Here is an 18428-nt window from a genome sequence, read left to right as displayed (position 1 = left end):
TTAAAATTTTAAATTAATAAAAAATTATATTTTAGTCCTAAAAATAATAAAAATTTAATTTAATTTTTAAAAATTATAAAAAATACAAATTATTAAAAGTTAGAATTTAATTTTCACCCACAATAATTTATTAATTTTTTTCAGAAAACTCAAATAGATTTTTTCAGACTACTAGATTCTATAATAGATTTGAAAAGATTGAAAAGCTGGCTGCTGGATTTGCTTCTTTAAATGAAGCCCCATAATTTTTGTAGCTGAAGTAGGAAAAAACTTCAGCAAGTAGTCCTACTTCATCAATGGTATCAAGCTTTGGTCAAAGAAATGTTGGTTTTTTTAAATAGTATAAAAAAATTACTAAAATTATTTATCGTTGAAGTGAACAGCAAAATATGACGTTGCTGACATTTCAAGCGATACCACTTATAAAAATAATATTTTAATTTAAAATGAGTGTCTCAACATGTCAAGCGATACCCTTTTCTACTTGCTATTACTTTTTAAATTTTAAATTTTATATGTTCATAAATTAATTTTATTTCATAAAGAATAGTTGAGTTGTTTTGGTTTTATAATTTTATTTTTTAATATTTTATAATTATAATTTTGTTAATATTTAAAATAATGATTGAGTTAAACGTTGAAGGTGAAATATATTATTTTTTATAAATAGAAATAATTTAATAGAGTGTGTAAAATATTAAGGGTTAAATTTATTATTATACCAATTAAAAGAAGACTACATCAACATTCTATTTGGTGGCAAATTCATTTTAATATAAGTGACTAGAATTAAAAATTCACCTAATAATAGCGACGAAATTAATAAAAAATATTCGGTGATCAAAATTAAAACTCACTAAAAAAATTTGAATCACTATTTAGACAGTTTACCCTAATATTTTTATGTCAATTTTATAAAAATTTATCAACTTCGTCATTATTTTGAATATTCTAAATTTTATAATTATAAAATATTGAAAAGTTATAAAATTATGAAAATAAAACAATCGAAGATTTTTATTAAATAAAATAAAATTATAAAAACTATAAAATATAAATATAAAACTAAAAATGTATATATGATTTGTATAAAAAAATAACAGAAAGAAGGGGCAGCAGAAAAAAGGGGTGTCGCCTTTTGAGTTAAAATATTATAATTTATTAATTTATTTTTATTAAAATATTATTTTTTTGACATGTTGGCCACATCATTTTTTATTAATCATTTTAATTCATTCTTATAAATAATTTTTTTTCCATCTCAATTTTGTAAACATTTATTTTCATTTATTTAAATAAAAAACTCAAGAAATGTAACCATATGTTTTTATATAAGAGTACTTACCATATTATCTATATATATTATATTATTTACGTTTTGGTTACTCAATTTTAAAAAGTTATAGAATGATCGCTGAACTATTTAAAAGATTTTATTTAAGTCTCTAAACAATTAAAATTATTGTTGTATGACTTTCTCTATTCGCACCGCTTATACTAATTGAAACTTTTCTTCCCCTTTTCATTTAATCAAAATTACTCAAATGTTTTTTTTTGTATGGCTTGATTTTTATATCGCACCAGTTTATAAAATTATTTTAAAAAGAAAGAGAGGGTAAAAAATATATTTTACGACTTAATATTTTTTTGGTAAATTATAAAAATAGTCATTTTTGTCTACCTCATATTATATTTTAGTCACTTATATTTGAAATGTTACATTTTAGTCACTTACGTTATCGTTTTGTTACGAAGTGGTCACTCTACTGTTACCTCCCTAATTGCAGTCCTACGTGACAGTCTAAATGAGTTTTAAATGCCAACCTTGATGTTCAGTTGCTGAGATGAAAATAAGTTTTTAATTAAATAAATTTAATTTAGATTGCCACGTAGGACATCCAAATTAACATTTAAAATCTATTTGGACTGCCACATAGGACCGCTGTTAGGGAGGTAACGGAGCTTAACAGTAGAGTGACCACTTCGTAACAAAACGATAATGTAAGTGAGTAAAACCTAACGTTTCAAACATAAGTGACTAAAATGTAATCTAAAATAATTAAAAGTGACTATTTTTATAATTTATCCTTTTTTTTTGTTTTGTTTTGTTTTCCTTTCCTTAGCTTCCCTCTCAAATTGGGATAAGTTAAAAATTGAAGTCCATTACTTTCCGTTGCTTAAATTAAAAATTTATTCTAGACAAAGGAAAGAATAATCTTTTTCCTTACTTTCCTTTCATTTCCTTTGCCTACACCAATCCAGACAAAGGGTTAGAGTTTAACAAGTCCTTCACTCCTCCTTAAGCTTCATCAATAGAAAAATTGTTTATTTTTTAAAGAAAATACTATCGAAACCATGAATGAGCACGAATGATAAATAAAACATTACAAATTGATACTAAAATACTATGTTTGTAGAATAATCCCAAAAGAAGAGAAATATAAATTGTCAATAACTGTAACATTAGAAAATTTTAAAAGCAAACATAGGATGTATCTAGACCTGTTCATGGGCCGAGCTATTCGTCTAAGCTCGAAGGCTCGCTTGAAATTTAGAAGGATTTTGGCAAAAATATTAGGCCTGAAAATAGGCTTAGACAAAAAATTAGGCCCATTTAAAATATGAGATGGGTTTGGGCTTGAACATTCAATGACTGAGCCCGACCAGTTTTAAGTTTATAATATTTTATATTATGTTATTTTTATATATTATATAATCTAGAACACATTAAAAAAAAGGGTAATCTATAAAAATAGTCACTTATGTTTGAAATGTTACGTTTTAGTCACTTATGTTACTATTTTGTTACGAAGTGATCACTCTACCGTTAAGTTCCGTTATCTCTCTAACAGTAATCCTACGTGGTAGTCCAACTAGATTTTAGATGTCAACTTGGATTTTTAAATGGGATGGAAATAGATTTTTAATTAAAAAATTTAATTAATTAAAATTTTTAAACCTAAATTTTAACTAAAAAAATTGTTCATCTCCTCTTTTTATTTTTTCTTCATCTCTTCTTTTTTCAATGGTTTTTTTTTAATTTGACTGGAAAAACTAGATCAAAATAGTTGAAATCAAATTGACTACTTCATAAAGATGGAGGTATGTATTCTTTGCATTCATCTATCTCTTTTATTCAATACTGAAAAATAAAAGATTAAATTTTTTATTATTTAATGAAAACCCTAAATTAAAATTCTTGATATGAATATTAACAACTAAAAGAATTTCAGATCAGAAAAAAGGGATACCCACAAAGGGGTGTGAACAAACAAGCCGATACAGATCAGAAAAAATCGGATTGAGAAACTAATTATTCAAGAACGTGAAGAATTGGAAAATACAATGATTAGGAACAAAAACGATTACCATTTTCTTATTTGTCGACAACCACTTCATTTTAAGTTTTAGAACATAAATTGGTCGGTGAAGAAGACATACCTGGACTCTCCATTGAATCCTCTTTTGTTTTTGTACGTGAATACAAAATTTTGATGATAATAGCTTTTTTAGTCAATTGAAAAAGAAAACTAAAAAAAGGGGGAGATGAATGGTTTTTTAACTAAGACTTAGGGTTTAAAATTTTTAATTAATTAAATTTATTTAATAAAAAATCTATTCTAATCCCATTAGGAAATCCAAGTTGGCACTTAAAATCTAGTTAGACTGCCACGTAGGATTACCGTTAAGGAGATAACGGAACTTAATGGAAGAGTGATCACTTCGTAACAAAATAATAACATAAGTGACTAAACGTAACATTTCAAACATAAGTGACTAAAATGTAACTTGAAACAAAACAAAAGTGACTATTTTTGTAGTTTACCCTAAGAAAAACCTATACTAAATTTACAATATTACTCTAATGTAAACATTAAAATAATGTTAAGATGACTATATAAAAAACTTCAATAAATTAAAAATATATAAAATTATTAAATATTAAAATAAAATAAAGTAAATTCTTTTTAAAAATAAAAAAATATGAGCGAGTTTAAAATGGGTTTGAGTTAGTTTGTTGCAAATATGGGCGGCTTTCGGCAAAATTTTAGGCACAAATTTTGGGTCAGCATAAAGTATGTTAATATTATGCTTAGACCCAGCCCGAACCCGACCTGACTCAATCCACGAGCATCTCTAGATGTATCACCTTCACTAAATTGTTGGAAATTACATTCTAGCCAAGGTCAAATTTGAGTAGCGTGAGTAAAACTCAATTCGACATGAAAAATAAAAAAAAATTTGAATTTCGAGTTAATCAAATTGAATTATTCGAGTTATTCAATTTTTTGAGTTAACTCTAATAAGTAATTCAATTTTTTGAGTTCGAGTTGAGTTGAATTTTACAAATTGAATAATTCGAATAATTCAAATAACTCAAATGACAAATTCGTAAAAATACCCATTTGATCCCTAATAATTTTAAAAAATGAGCAAATTGATCCATTTCAACAAAAAAATCTAAAATAATTCAAAATAATTTTCAAAAATTCAAAATATTTATAAAAAATTCTAAAATTTCATAATTTTTTGATAATTATAAAAATTTAAAAATTCTAAAGAATATATAAAAAATGTTTATTTTTTTTTAAATTTAAAATAATAATTTTGAGGATCTAAACAAATAGATCATAAATTCAAATTTATCATAATAAAATATCTTTATCTTTTTTCTTATTTTACTTTGAAAGAGTTCTTAAATGTATGGTTTTAAATTTACGGGCTCTAATATGAAATTAATTATATTGTAATAAGATTTTATTTTTACATGTTTAATTTTTTCAATTTAACTTAAACAATTTCACTCGATTCGACTCTACTTTGATTTATTTCACTCGAACCAATTTGAATAAAATATGGCTTGTCAATTCAATTAGCTCGAACTTTTTTACTTGATTCGACTAAACGCTTACCCTTAAATTTGAGGGGCAAGCAGGGGCCTTGTCCCTTCCCCCACCCTCAAATGGAAAAATGCTATTGAAATATCTTATAAAATGATTAAATTAAAAATTAGTATATAGTAAAATTACACTTTACCCTCTATAAATGAAGAAAGTTATGTTCAATCCCTTAAAAAATGATGAAATAATAAATTACTACATTATGAAATTATGTTTTGATCTCTAAAAAAATTATTATTCAATTTCGGCCCTCTAAAAGATGAACTTTGGTCAACAAAAAAACCACTACTAAAAGCTCTAAAAGATCCACTGCATCAGTAATGTTCAAAATGTCAAATCTTAGATGACATATTCTTTTTATCATTATTTCGGATTCTATTTTTACAAACACTATCACTATTAGGGGTGAGAATTCGATCAAGTGGAATCGAGTCGATTTAAAAAATTTCGAGTCAAGTCGAGTTGAGTTAACGAATCCTATTATTTATACTCAATGTTGCGTTTACATGAACCAATTATTTAACTAGTAAACAAAATATAAAATTATTTAACTACATAAACAATATGATAGTTTTACTTTTTAACTTAATGAGTAAACATTTATCAAAACAACGTAGTTTTGCCTTTTAATTTTATAAAAGTTAAATATTTATCAAAATGGCGTAGTTTTACCTTTTCTTATTCGGATTTTTCGATAACTCGAATTGTGTAATTCATATTCGAGTTAAACTGAAAAACTTAATTTTTTATTCGAGTTGATCCAAATAACTTGATTAACTCAAATAACTCGAACTATTTAATTCAAAATTTAAAAATTTTATCAAGTTTTTTGAATCGAATTGAATTTTGCTCACCCTTAATCACTATACTCTATCATAATAAGCCCCCTCCCCTCTAGCAACACTGTATCAGGGTAAATCTCATCTATAAGCTAGAAACATGACTAAAAACTAAAACCACAATATTGTGAACTGAAATTAAAAATTAAAGAAAATACTATTAAAAAAAGCCATGACTAACAACTAGCCAGGGGGCTGGCATGGGCCCCGGCCCCCCCTAAAATGTAAAATTATATTTTAGGCCCTTGAAATTTTTAAAAAATTTTAAATTAGTAAAGGTAAAATTATACTTTGGCCTACCAAAATTATAAAAATTCGATTTAATCCTTTACAAATTATAAAAATATAAACTATAAAAAATTAAAATTTCATCCGGCCCCCCTAAAAAATTTTTCTTACTTCGCCCCTGCAACCAGCTCAACGGTAGTAGCGAAGATTAAATCTTGGGGGATGGGGTTAGTAAAACTTTTAAAAATTTTAGGAGTTAAATTAGTTTTTTTTAAAGAATGAGGTCTACTAAAATTTATGTGTGGGATTAATGAGGACTTTCAAAAAATTTAACCAAAATTTTCTAAAAAATTCAAGAAAAAAAAATAAAAATTTCCAAAATTTTTCAAAGGATTCGCCTCTAACTCGAGAGTCGATGCGACTACCAAACCCGTATGACGTTAGGAGAGAGGTACTACAAAGTACATTTAATTACATTTGCTACTGAAAAGATTAATTAAATTTGGCAGTTTCTGAATTAATTAACCCTTTTCTAAAGCTTAAAATATTAAGCCAAATAAATATACATATTTTATTACTAACCAATCATTTAAGACTTTGTGTGCTCAACAACAACATAAATTTCATTTACTACTTTCTTTATTTTCACGGAAGAAAAGCACCCAAATGAAATAGGAAAGCAAGTTCCCCACTATTCTTGGCCAACAACATACAGCTGCAGCCTTGCCACCTCTGGTCTTCTTATTCTTATCATTTTTTTTTTAAAATATTAATTTATATTTATAGTGAGTGAAAATATATATAAAATGAAATAGTAAAAATTATAATATTTTATGTTCAAGTATAGTATAATATTTAAAGCATTATTTTTTATACAAATAAAAACGTAAAAGAAAAAAAATATTATTCTTTTAATTTTCTTCTCTCTTGTATTAAATTAAAAAGTATCTACTTTTTTTTGGAAAAAAAAAATCCTTCTTCTACTCTGTACAAAAAGGAGTAACTTGGGTACTTCCTGCTTTTCAGTTTTTGATTTCTTTTTTCTTCTTTAATCCTTACTTAATATTTCCTTTTTTTTTTGTTAGGTTTTCTTGAAAGGTGGGGTTTTTTGTTTGCTTTCTTATATAGAAATTCTTTTCTTTGATTATTGTCCCATCATTTTTTTTTTGCTTTTAACTTCTTTACCATATTCCCCACCTGGGTTTTTTTGGGTATTATTATTATTATTTTAAATTTTGTTCCACACACCCACATGCATGTTCTTCAGTTTGTCTGATCTGGATTGGATCACAAGGTGTTATTTTTTTTCCTACCTTGAAGAAGTGTAAAGAGAGGGATAGAAAGGGAGGTTTCTTTGGTGGGGTTAGTTGCTTGAAGTTTCTCTTCTTTCTTTTTTAGGAGCAATCTTTGATTGCTTAGAAGAATGAAGAAATAAAGAACCAGGTAGGACTTCCCCCCCCCCCCCCTAAAGTTCATATCTTTTTGATCTCTATTTTGGGTCCACAAAAGGTTCTTTTGTTGTTTCCCTTCTTGTTTATGTTATGATAGTTACAAGAAACTGTGTAATATTGCATTTCTAAGTGGGTGGGACTTGGGGTTTTGGTTGGTTTTTGGCCAAAATTACATTTGCTTATTAATTGTTCTTTTTTATTATTCTCATTTGTTTGAATTTGTTGGTTTGTAGGGATGAATAATCTACTTATGTGCTTGTATTGTTGCTGGATTTTTAAGTAGAAATTGAGTGTTTTAATACTGAATGATTGAAAATTGTTTTAATTGGAACAGCAGTCTTGGGGTTGATAGCTTTTGTTTGAATTTGTTAGTGTGGAGGGATGAATAATCTACTTCTGTGCTTGTATTGTTGCTGGATTTTAAGTCGAAATCAAGTATTCTAATGTTGAATGATTGAATTGTGTTTAAATAGGCAAAAGCAGTCTTGGGGTTGATAGCATATTTGGACACCCCTTTGGCATGGCTGGTATTGATGTTTCTAAGTATGCACATAGCCCCGTGCATGTGGCTGTTGCAACGAGGGATTATGGTAGTCTCAGGAGGATACTTGAGGCTCTCCCACGTCTTGGTAACCCTGATGAGATTCAAACTGAAGCAGCCTCATTGGCCGAGGAAAAAAAGGCTGAAGAGATTGCTGCTGTGATTGATAGGCGTGATGTTCCTAATCGGGATACCCCTCTTCATTTGGCTGTTAAACTTGGTGATGAAACTGCAACTAAAATGCTTATGGCTGCCGGTGCTGATTGGAGCTTGCAAAATGAACAAGGATGGAGTGCACTCCAAGAAGCAATTTGTAATAGGGAAGAGGCTATTGCGATGATTATTGTTCGGGATTACCAGCCATTGGCATGGGCAAAATGGTGTAGGAGGTTGCCTCGTTTGGTGGGAACTATGCGAAGGATGAGAGACTTTTACATGGAAATCACATTCCATTTTGAGAGTTCTGTGATACCTTTTATTTCCCGAATTGCTCCTTCTGATACATATAAAATTTGGAAGAGGGGTGCGAATTTGAGGGCTGATATGACTTTGGCCGGATTTGATGGTTTCAGAATTCAGCGGTCAGATCAAAGTATTCTTTTCCTTGGTGATGGTTCTGAGGATGGTAAGGTTCCTCCTGGATCACTTTGTATGATCTCACATAAGGATAAAGAGGTGATGAATGCTTTGGATGGTGCTGGTTCTCAAGCAACTGATGAAGAGGTACGAAAAGAAGTGGTTGCAATGTCTCAGACTAGTATATTCAGGCCTGGAATAGATGTGACACAGGCAGTTCTTTTGCCACAATTGACTTGGAGGCGACAAGAGAAAACAGAAATGGTGGGTGCCTGGAAAGCTAAGGTGTATGATATGCACAACGTTGTTGTTAGCATCAAATCAAGGAGGGTGCCCGGGGCCATGACAGATGATGAGTTTTTGGTAACTTCCAATGAAAACGAAGCAGAGAGTGAAGAGCTTGATGAGATTTTGACAGAAGAAGAAAGGAGACAACTTGAAGTTGCTCTTAAATTGGATTCTTCAGAAATGTCCAATGAGAGTGAAGATGGCATTATTGGACATCAGCATAGCGGTTATGAGTCTCGGGAAATTCCTATCGAGGAAACCAATGGTTTTAAAAATGGAGAGACTAAGCAGGAAAAGAAAGGATGGTTTGGTGGATGGAGGAAAAAGGAGACAAAGCATGAAGTGCAGAGGAAGATTGTGCCACCTCGAAGTTCTTTCTGTGTTAATGAAAAGGTGAGTGACTTATTAGGAGACTCTCCATCAAGGAGTCAGATAAAACCTGGTAGACATTCTGTGGAGATTGTGGCAACAGATGATCATAGGAGGATACGAGATTTGAGAATATCTACTTCCATGAGTTCTGAGAGTAGTAATCGGCGTAAAGATAGTAGCTGGGAGAACGAGTATAAGAAAGGATTGAGGCCTATTCTTTGGCTTTCTCCGAACTTCCCACTGCAAACTGAAGAACTCTTGCCTTTGCTAGATATTCTTGCAAACAAGGTCAAAGCAATTCGGCGGTTGAGAGAACTGCTCACGACAAAGCTTCCTGCAGGAACCTTCCCAGTAAAGGTTTGTTGTTCTTTTACCGACTGATTAGGCCCTGTTATTATCCTGTTTTATCATATGAACTCTCAATAATGGCTTCTGTACTTGTGCCCAAAACATAATATGTTTTTCTGAGAAGGCGTACCCTCTAGACAGATTTGTGGGTTTTTTCGAATCTTAGTCATTAGCTACACACCTGTTGATGATTTTTGGCATTTATTTTGAGGTTGGTTTGTTTCCCGAATTTTTTGTGATCTATTACATTAGAGCGCATTGGACTTTTTCTTGACTTCTTTAGGGTTTAAGACTAGGATTTTGGTATCTTTATGCCTGGTATATGATCCATTCCCTCCCTTCCATCTATGGATGCATAGACTTGCCTGGTGAAATGGAGCTATAGTTTCATTCTTAAATATTGATCGTGCCAGTTTACTGTACTCATTCCTCAGGTTTGGGGCTTTCTGCAAAAATTAAAAGAAAAAAAAGGATGGTGGTTAAATAAACTGGTTGCTACTGCTTTTAATTTCATATGCCATGCATAATTCTCTTTTAAAGATTTTGACTTGAATGAGTTCTCATGGTTGTATGTAGGTTGCTATCCCTGTTGTTCCAACAATCAGAGTATTGGTTACTTTCACAAAGTTTGAAGAACTATCACCCGTGGATGAGTTCTCGACACCCCCTTCAAGCCCCACTGCCGGCCAAGAAAGCCCTGCTGTGACACATTCCTCGGGTTCTTGGTTTCAGTGGATAAAGACTCCATACCAACGACCTAGCTCGTCCAATCATAGCTACAATAAGATAGAAAATCTTCAAGATCCGTTTGCAATACCGCCCAATTATACTTGGATTACAGCTGAAGCAAAGAAAAAGAAGATGCAAGAGAAGAGCAAATCAAAGAAAGGTAAGGGTCAGAATCATTGAAGTCAGGCTATGATCCCGACGTATAACAAGTTCCAGCTTTCCGAAAGGAACTCCAGCAGGTACCAAACAGGAAATAGTGTTTCATTAAATCCATTGAAATGAAAATAGGGAAATAGATAATTGGAGCTGTGCTCCATAAGTATTCCCTTCCCTTCTACCACGGGAAAATTCGATTGTGGGGGCATAAAACAGGTGGAAAGAAATGTGATTTGGTTGGCATTTGGTAGGATGTTACAATCTTTGGATTACTGATTTATATCTTTTACTTGTGACTAACTTTTGGCTACATACAGTTACCTATTTCTGGCACTGATATTATTAGTAGCCATCGAAAAATCTAATACGAATGACTCGTTATTCACTAGAGTTATTGGCCATAATAGTTATGTAGGATAGGTGGCTGAGTTATTCTGTAACCACTTAGAATTCCTTTTAGTTCACCTTGTGCAATGTGTCTTTTTCTTTATCTGTATTTGTTCCATTGCAAAGCAAATTCTCTTATGTTCTGATGATTAATGATTGATGGAGCTCTACTTGAATATGGAAACTGTTTAAGAATACCCTTTTGGTGGAAACTTTAATATTTATGAATGACATGGAGTATAACTTAAAAGATAGTGGACTTTAATGTACTAGATCTTCTGGCATTTACCAGATAAGTATCATGGAAGACTTTGCATTAGGAGTTGGATTGTGTTTTGTTCCATGTACTTAAAAATAGGTAAATTAATTTTTGTGCATTGGATTAAAAAGTAAATTGATCTTTTTTTTTATTAAAAAATTATCTTTTTTAGTGTTAAAAAATTTTTAATAATAAAAATAATAAAATAAAAAATAATTTATTCTTCAATTTAATCTATAGAGAATAATTTATTAATTTTTGAGTAAATGGGCTTATGCTTCTGGGGTCGCATTTACCAATGAAAACCCTATTGGCTAATAATATTGCACAAAAGAAACTATGAAAACCATGGGGATTGATTATGCTGCTGTTTGGTAATGTGACCATCCAAAATAACATGAAGACAAGTTTATTAGTTTAATATTTCTTTATGAAAAGTAAAAGGTGCCAACATTTCAATCAAATATTAAAAGCATCTTAGCAATCATGTTTTTATGTTAGTGCAGCAGAGGCTTGTGCGTTTATGCTATGATTGTGGTAATAAGCAAAGATTTTTGATTAACTTGTCTTTTTGGGGTCCTACAAGGATCTGCAAACCCCCCCATCGCTAGCATTCACCAGCTTTGTTCAAATTGGAAACTTGGGATTTTCAGGGAAAATTTTCAGTTCTAAGCCTATTGCTATTTGTCAAGATCATACATAGCAACTAGAATAACATTCAAACTTTAAAAGATTTTTTCGTTGTTAATTGAAGTTTTTGATGCAAAGGAAAGGGAAAGTTTTGAAGAACTTTAATGGCATGCAGTTAACTAATTCCTATATGATTTTGAACTCATTTGATCACTAGATTCACTTACCAAAGGGACCACTTTAAGTAACAAACATGCTCCTAAAGAGAAGAAATGCATGCACCTGTTTTTGAAATAATCATGACCCAATTTCCTTTAGTTCTGCAGCCAACAGACCCCAATGGAGAGGGGGTCCTGCCTCTTCTCCTCATGCCTCATATTTAAAAGACATTGATTGAACAATGAAGACTCTTGTGGGCAACCATTTTTAATGCATTCCGTAACAGTGAAAAGAAAAAAAAACCTACCTACTTTCACAAATCTGTCTGCAATAATGCATCCCTTATGGTTAATCAGTTTTTGGAGCACTGTCAAATATGATGCAGGCACTTTCACTGCATTATGATTCATCTTTGCATATCTGAACCCTGCAAATTTGGCTAACTAATTATGAATAATCAAGCAACAATAGTTCTATACAATTTTCATAAATTAGTTCATCTTTGAAGGGACTTTACCTGCTTGGGGATGTTGTTGCTTCATTGAATTGCACAAACACAAGAGTTCCTAACTCCTCCTAGCTCTCCATCATCTGACACACTTTTATGGCAAAAAATATGTCAGAAACATACAAAGTTGGTTTAAGACTATGCTCTCTTTTCATTAACTAAAGTATCAATCCATATTCAACTTCTATATCTGATATATATTTTGAACATAGGACGAGGCTAGGATCTCCCGGATATATGAAAAAAAGTGCCATATCTGACATCCATTCTCGAGTCTAGATAACATTAGTTGAATCTTAAACTATGAAATATAATGCTAACAAACATCCTAAGAACACTTCTTGGGGTAGTGCTATTTCTCAAAGTATTGACTAAGGCCTTTGGCTAACCTAATGGAATCTCAGCCATGAAAGTGAGATTAATTCCTTATATATAGAAGAAAATATAAAGGATTAGCTACGTGGGGATGATGTTTACCTTGGTTCAAACTCTTGAACATGAGCAATATCTTTACCATGAGCATCAGGCCAACTAACTTTCCTCCTTTGAGTCTTTAACCGGTTCTCTTCATCAGTAGCAGTAGCTTTCTTGAGATTGCTCTTGAGAGTGGTAATTAGTTCCATGTGAGGCCCATTAGTCCCACTACTACTGCAGTTGCCACCATTGGTGACCCTAATTTCATGGCCTAATTGTAACTCATCATCATTACGAACTTCTTCCATGACCCCATCTTTGATACTCTTTCCCACACTTGACCACTTCTTCTTGATGTTAATCTCTTCACCTTTGGTATCCAAATTCCTTGATGGTACATAGCATGAGCACACTAGAGCAGTGCACCTGTTCTGCGCCGACGCCGCCAGGAGTACTATACCTCCCCCTCCCAAAACAAAGCTTAGATCCCCTCTCCCTTTCTAAACTGGTGAAGAAACAGCTTCATGTATATATATATATACATGCCATTTGATTTTACTAGTATACTTTGCTTTTTTACATAGAAGATAATTGGTAAAATTATCATAAAAGCCCTTGTACTAAGAGTTAGATTACATTTTGCTCCCTCACTCAAAAAATGGGCAATTTAGTCCCTGTACATTAGATAAAAGAGCAAATTAGTCTTTTTTATTAAAAATTTCATTTACTTTTACTATTAAAAATTGGTCCTTGTATGCTAGAATGAGGCACGAGGCACGTCACATGTAATTGCTTGGTTATTCTGTTAGCAAAACCAGTTTTTAATAGTAGAATTGGAAGAAATTTTTAATAGAAAGGACTAGTTTGCTCTTTAATTTAACGTACATGAACTAATTTACTTATTTTTTAAATAAAGACAAAATATAAATTAACTCTTAGTACAATTCCTTGGTGCTTTTACAGAAGATGCATAGGACTAGGACTAGGAAATTGTTAGGAAAAGATGGGATGAATAGTTTGGATATAGCAACTCCGGATTTAAGTTGGAAATCGTAATATTACATTATAATCATTGTGGTGAATATCTTAAAGTTGTATTCTTTTGCTTTTAGCCTCACCACTCATTACTGAGATGAAAATGGGGTGAAAAAAAGAAAGAAAAAAGAGGGGATTAGAGTACTCATCAACCCCCCAACTTTTGACGGTTTATATGTGGGGGAGGATTTGGGTTTTCATTGTTTCTTATGGTTATGAGATGGAGATAGGCATCTAAGCTTTTATTCGTTGCTTTTTGCTCATTTGTTTTGCTTTTTCAGGGCATGAGAGCCAGCAATCAATAAGTGGTAATGAGGGGAAATAATTATAGTTTCACAGGACATTATTATAGAAAAGTGGAATAAACACAAAATTATATTTTCTTTACTAGGTCTTGTATATATATATATTATGTTGAGTAGATTCTCGGGTTATTTACTCAAAATCAAAGTTATTTGAATTGAATTGAATTGGCTAGTTAGATCGATTAAATTGAGAAAAGTCTATATACTAATTTGAATATAAAGATTAAATTGATATCTGAGTAAACTGCTCAAAATTGATAAAATTAGAAATAGGAACAAAAAACTTTTTAATATTTTTAATTTTTATGAATTTTTAAATTTTTAATAAAAATTATTGATTTATATATAGAGACAGTTGGATTTGTGAACATTTATATAAAACTTAATTTTAAAATATAATTTACCTTTAAGAGAATAACTTAATATAATTGACTAAACAATGACGTCAAAGTCTTCATTCCAATTTAATTATTAATCAAATATTTTTATTTACTATCGAATATCGAAAAATTAAATTAGGGGTTAAATTAGTTATATCATCCATTCTCAGTCAACTTATTTAACAACGATTAAATAAAAAAAATCATAAAGATTTAAAAAAAAATGTTTTTCTTATTTTGATTTTTGATTTTAGAATTGCAGAGAGGACAATAGGGCTGCTACAAAATTGGCTTCAATGGCATTCTCAAGACCATTGGGTAGATATATTTTCATGCAATAGCTGGGATGATGTGCTCCAATTATTACATGATGACTACTTTGGAATGACTTGCCCTTGTTTAATGTAGTTATGGTTTATTCCTTCTTCTTGTAAAAAATAAAAAACAAAATTCAATTTTATTAAATATGTAAATGGAAGCATTTATAATGCCTAGTGAAACATTAATCTTCCTAGTGTGTGGCTTCTATGTGCATAAAATCCAACACTATAACTACACCATTTGTTCCACATCAATCCTCAATATCCTCATGTAATGTATTTTGGTCCAATACTTTGTTTTTTTTTTTCACTCAAATAACTAGGAAATATGTTTTTAAAAAATCCTACTTTTTAGCTCATCATGGAATTATTAATTTTTGAACTTATTACTACTTATTTTTATTTAATTTTTCCTAAAACAATATATCACCCATACCTAAATTCTTTTCTCTTACACAAGAAAGAGTGCAACTGACATAGTCATTTTGATTTGACACATACAAAAATGCAATTTAATTGATATAATTATTTCAGATTTGGTTTTAAATGTGATTGTATCAAATTCACTTCTAATGATACTTTTTCAAGGAGAAAATTTAGATTTAAATTTTAGAAATAAAATTGTTGGGAATGATAATCACGAACTATAAATGGATTATTTTTCGTGAGTAGTTAATGGACATGGAGATACCATTATTCCAAAAAAAAAATCTATTTTTAATGGAAATAAATTTTTTGATGGAAAAAGTTGTTATTTATTCAATTGCTGGTGTAAAAAAGAAAGGGGAAAAATTTTCATTAATAAATTAAATGATTTTCAACATGGGTTCTCTTTACCGAATGAATGGTTAAACAATTTCTTACTCCCTTGCTCAAAGCTTGACCATTTGTTCATTTTCTTTATAAAGTCAATATTTCTCTATAAATATTTAATTTCTTAATAAGGTAAGCAATGAGAAAAAGAAAAAAAAAGAAAAAAAATCAAATGGTAGAATTCTAAAAGCTTGAATTCACGATTTCTTACACGCCTTATTGTATAATCAGATTATTGTGGGTTAACCTTCGCTTAAGCTTTTAGATAAGATGGGTTTTTTTACTTGGATGGTTGTGCCTTTTGTCTTTTTTGCTACTTTTATGGATGGTCATGTAATTGCTGATATTCTTAATGTTGATGAAAATGAACAAAATTTACTTCAGCATATAGGTTTGTCCAAAGAAATGGCAGAAAATAGAAGAAATATGAGGTCTTTAACACTTTTACCTTTAGTTGGTTTAGGTGCCATTGGTGCAGTTGGTGCTGGTGTTGCTGCTTTAAAAGGTGCTTCTGCTTTAAAAAAAGCCATACACCAACAACGTGTAGCAGGAGGTGGTGGTAAAGGTGTTGGATTTGGAGGTAATATAGGAAGACAAGGAGGGTTTGGTGGAAAAGGTGGTGGAAGTGGTAGTGGCAATGTTGCTGGTGGAGTAGGAAGGCAAGGAGGGTTTGGAGGAAAATGTGGTGGAAGTGGTAACGCTAATGTTGTTGGTGGAGTAGGAGGGCAATGAGGGTTTGGTGGAAAAGGTGGTGGAAGTGGTAGTGCTAATGTCGTTGGTAGAGTAGGAGGGCAATGGGGGTTTGGTGGAAAAAATGGTGGAAGTGTTAATGTTAATGTTGCTGGTAGAGTAGGAGCGTAAGGAGGGTTTGGTGGAAAAGGTAGTGGAAGTGGTAATGCTAATATTGCTGGTGGAGTAGGAGGGCAAGGAGGGTTTGGTGGAAACGATAGTGGAAGTGGTAGCACTAATGTTGCTGGCGGAGTAGAAGGGCAAGGAGGGTTGGGTGAGAAAGGTGGTAGAAGTGGTAGTGTTAATGTTACTGGTGGATTAGGAGGGAAAAGAGAGTTTGGTGGAAAAAGTGGTGGAACTAGTAGCGCTAATGTTGGTGGTGGAATAGGAGGGCAATGAAGGTTTGGTGGAAAATGTGGTGGAAGTGGTAGCACAAATTTTGCTTGTGGAGTAGCAGGGCAAGGAGGGTTTGGTGGAAAATGTGGTGGAAGTGGTAGCGCAAATTTTGCTAGTGGAGTAAGAGGGCAATGAGGGTTTGGTGGAAAAGGTGGTGGAAGTGGCAACGCTAATGTTGCTAGTGGAATAGGAGGGAAATGAGGGTTTGGTAGAAGTGGTAGTACTAATGTTATTGGTGGAGTAGGAGAACAAAGAGGGTTTGGTGGAAAAGGTGGTAAAAGTGGTAGCGCTAATGTTGTTAGTGGAGTAGAAGGACAAAGAGGATTTGGTGGAGAAGGTAGTGACAGTGGTAGTATTAATGTTGCTGGTAGAGTAGTAGGGTAAGGAGGTTCTAGTGGAGGTCATGCTGTTGGTGCAAGTGGTAGCAGAAGTGGTCGCACTAATGTTGCTGGTGGAGTAGGAAGGCAAGGAGGATTTGGTGGACATGGTAGCACTAGCGTTGCTGGTGCAGTAGGTGTGCATGGTAGAAGTGGTGGTCAAAGTCGAGCAAAAGGTAGTGAGGGCAACATTGGTGCTTCTACTAGTGGTGGAGCTAAAGCTAGTTTCGAAGGTAAAATAGGAGGACAATGGGAGGTTGGTGGGAATAGTGGTGGAAGTGGTAGCTCTAGTGTTGTTGGTAGGGTAAAAGGGCAAGGTGGAGGTGTTGGTAGTGGTGGTGTTGATGGTATATTAGGGCGTAATGGTGGTGGTGGTAAGGGCTTGCATTTTGGTGGTAATTTTTATTTTGGTTTAGAACGAGGAGGAGGGTTTGGTGGAGGTAACTGATGCATATGGCAAACAACGATATTTAATTACTGAATTCTAGTTATATATCCTTATGAATAATAACATTTGGTTATTTTTGTTTCACTTATTTTTATTCGGTAAAACTTAAATGAGAGATTTTGTTAATCTTCACAAGCTATGCATAAGAAGTTTGTACTCTATTTTTCTAATATCTTTGTGAATCTTTGTTAAAGAGAATATAACTTGTACTTTTTTTTGTAATGCTTTTTTGGGGACTGCCAGATGAAACTTGGGAAAAGTCATGGAGTCAACATAATCTTTTTTGTTAGACATAATCAATCACCTATATATTTCGTCATTTTAATAATGTGAGAATAAATTAATATTTCACACTATATGCACTCATAAAGAAACATTCTTTATTGAACAAAATAAGTGCTATCTAATGTATATAACACCTATACAAGTCCCCTCAATGTATAAGCAACCTGGCTAATATACTAGATCAATTACAATCAATCTTCCACTAAAATAGCAGGATAATAAGCTCCGGGAATATCTCTAATAAGTTCTAGATAAGTCTCGAATCTTTAGGATATGTTCCCATTGTTTGTCCGATTTAATCCAATCTCCTTAAAAATAAGGAAATTGTTTTACTTGATCTAATCGCAACGGATCTGAAAGATATGTTCCTATAACAGGTTTGGACATCATAGATGGGCTTGCACACATCCAAGATATCAGCAAGGATTTCAGCCTAAGGTTATTGTTACGAAAATTTTCCAACTCTATATAAGGTAAGTTTACGAGGTTGAGCAACGCTAAACACTAGTGGGCACTACTCCTAGTCACTCCTGATAAATTGCGTCAACAACCTT

At 31.9% G+C, this 18428-nt stretch overlaps 2 protein-coding genes across 3 annotated transcripts; one reads left to right on the top strand and one right to left on the bottom strand.

Annotated features, from left to right (window-relative positions):
* The first annotated feature begins 6615 nt into the window (after positions 1-6615).
* On the top strand, positions 6616-10919 carry LOC107957086 (ankyrin repeat domain-containing protein 13C-B). Of its 2 annotated transcripts, none has more exons than XM_041088681.1 (3): positions 6616-7411; positions 7893-9553; positions 10121-10919. In XM_041088681.1, the coding sequence occupies exons 2-3, from the start codon at positions 7940-7942 to the stop codon at positions 10451-10453; spliced, it is 1947 nt and encodes a 648-aa protein (XP_040944615.1). In that variant the 5' UTR covers positions 6616-7411; positions 7893-7939; the 3' UTR covers positions 10454-10919. The 2 variants fall into 2 exon arrangements, with proteins under 2 accessions (XP_040944615.1, XP_016748000.2); XM_016892511.2 differs by having other exon boundaries at positions 6888-6976.
* An 880-nt stretch (positions 10920-11799) lies between these two features.
* LOC107957087 (leucine-rich repeat extensin-like protein 5) lies at positions 11800-17250 on the bottom strand. Its single transcript, XM_041091868.1, has 5 exons — positions 17205-17250; positions 16088-17155; positions 12850-13460; positions 12382-12463; positions 11800-12291 (listed from the first exon to the last, which is right to left on the bottom strand). The coding sequence occupies exons 1-3, from the start codon at positions 17248-17250 to the stop codon at positions 13438-13440; spliced, it is 1137 nt and encodes a 378-aa protein (XP_040947802.1). The 3' UTR covers positions 11800-12291; positions 12382-12463; positions 12850-13437.
* Positions 17251-18428: the final 1178 nt, after the last annotated feature.

The sequence above is a fragment of the Gossypium hirsutum genome, chromosome A02 (genome assembly GCF_007990345.1).
Source record: "Gossypium hirsutum isolate 1008001.06 chromosome A02, Gossypium_hirsutum_v2.1, whole genome shotgun sequence".
Taxonomy (NCBI): Eukaryota; Viridiplantae; Streptophyta; class Magnoliopsida; order Malvales; family Malvaceae; genus Gossypium; species Gossypium hirsutum.
Note: the sequence above shows the minus strand (reverse complement) of the source record. Positions and strands in the feature narration are given on the sequence as shown.

Bases quoted from the DNA above. Each gene is read 5' to 3' on its own strand.
- LOC107957086 (XM_041088681.1), top strand. From the start codon at position 7,940: ATGGCTGGTATTGATGTTTCTAAGTATGCACATAGCCCCGTGCATGTG. The intron at 9,554-10,120 runs GTTTGTTGTTCT...GGTTGTATGTAG, and splicing joins CAGGAACCTTCCCAGTAAAG to GTTGCTATCCCTGTTGTTCC.
- LOC107957087 (XM_041091868.1), bottom strand. From the start codon at position 17,250: ATGTCCACCAAATCCTCCTTGCCTTCCTACTCCACCAGCAACATTA. The intron at 17,156-17,204 runs GTGCGACCACTT...GACCTCCACTAG, and splicing joins CTACTCCACCAGCAACATTA to AACCTCCTTACCCTACTACT. The intron at 13,461-16,087 runs GTAAAAGTGTTA...TCTAATGTACAG, and splicing joins GGCACCTAAACCAACTAAAG to GGACTAAATTGCCCATTTTT.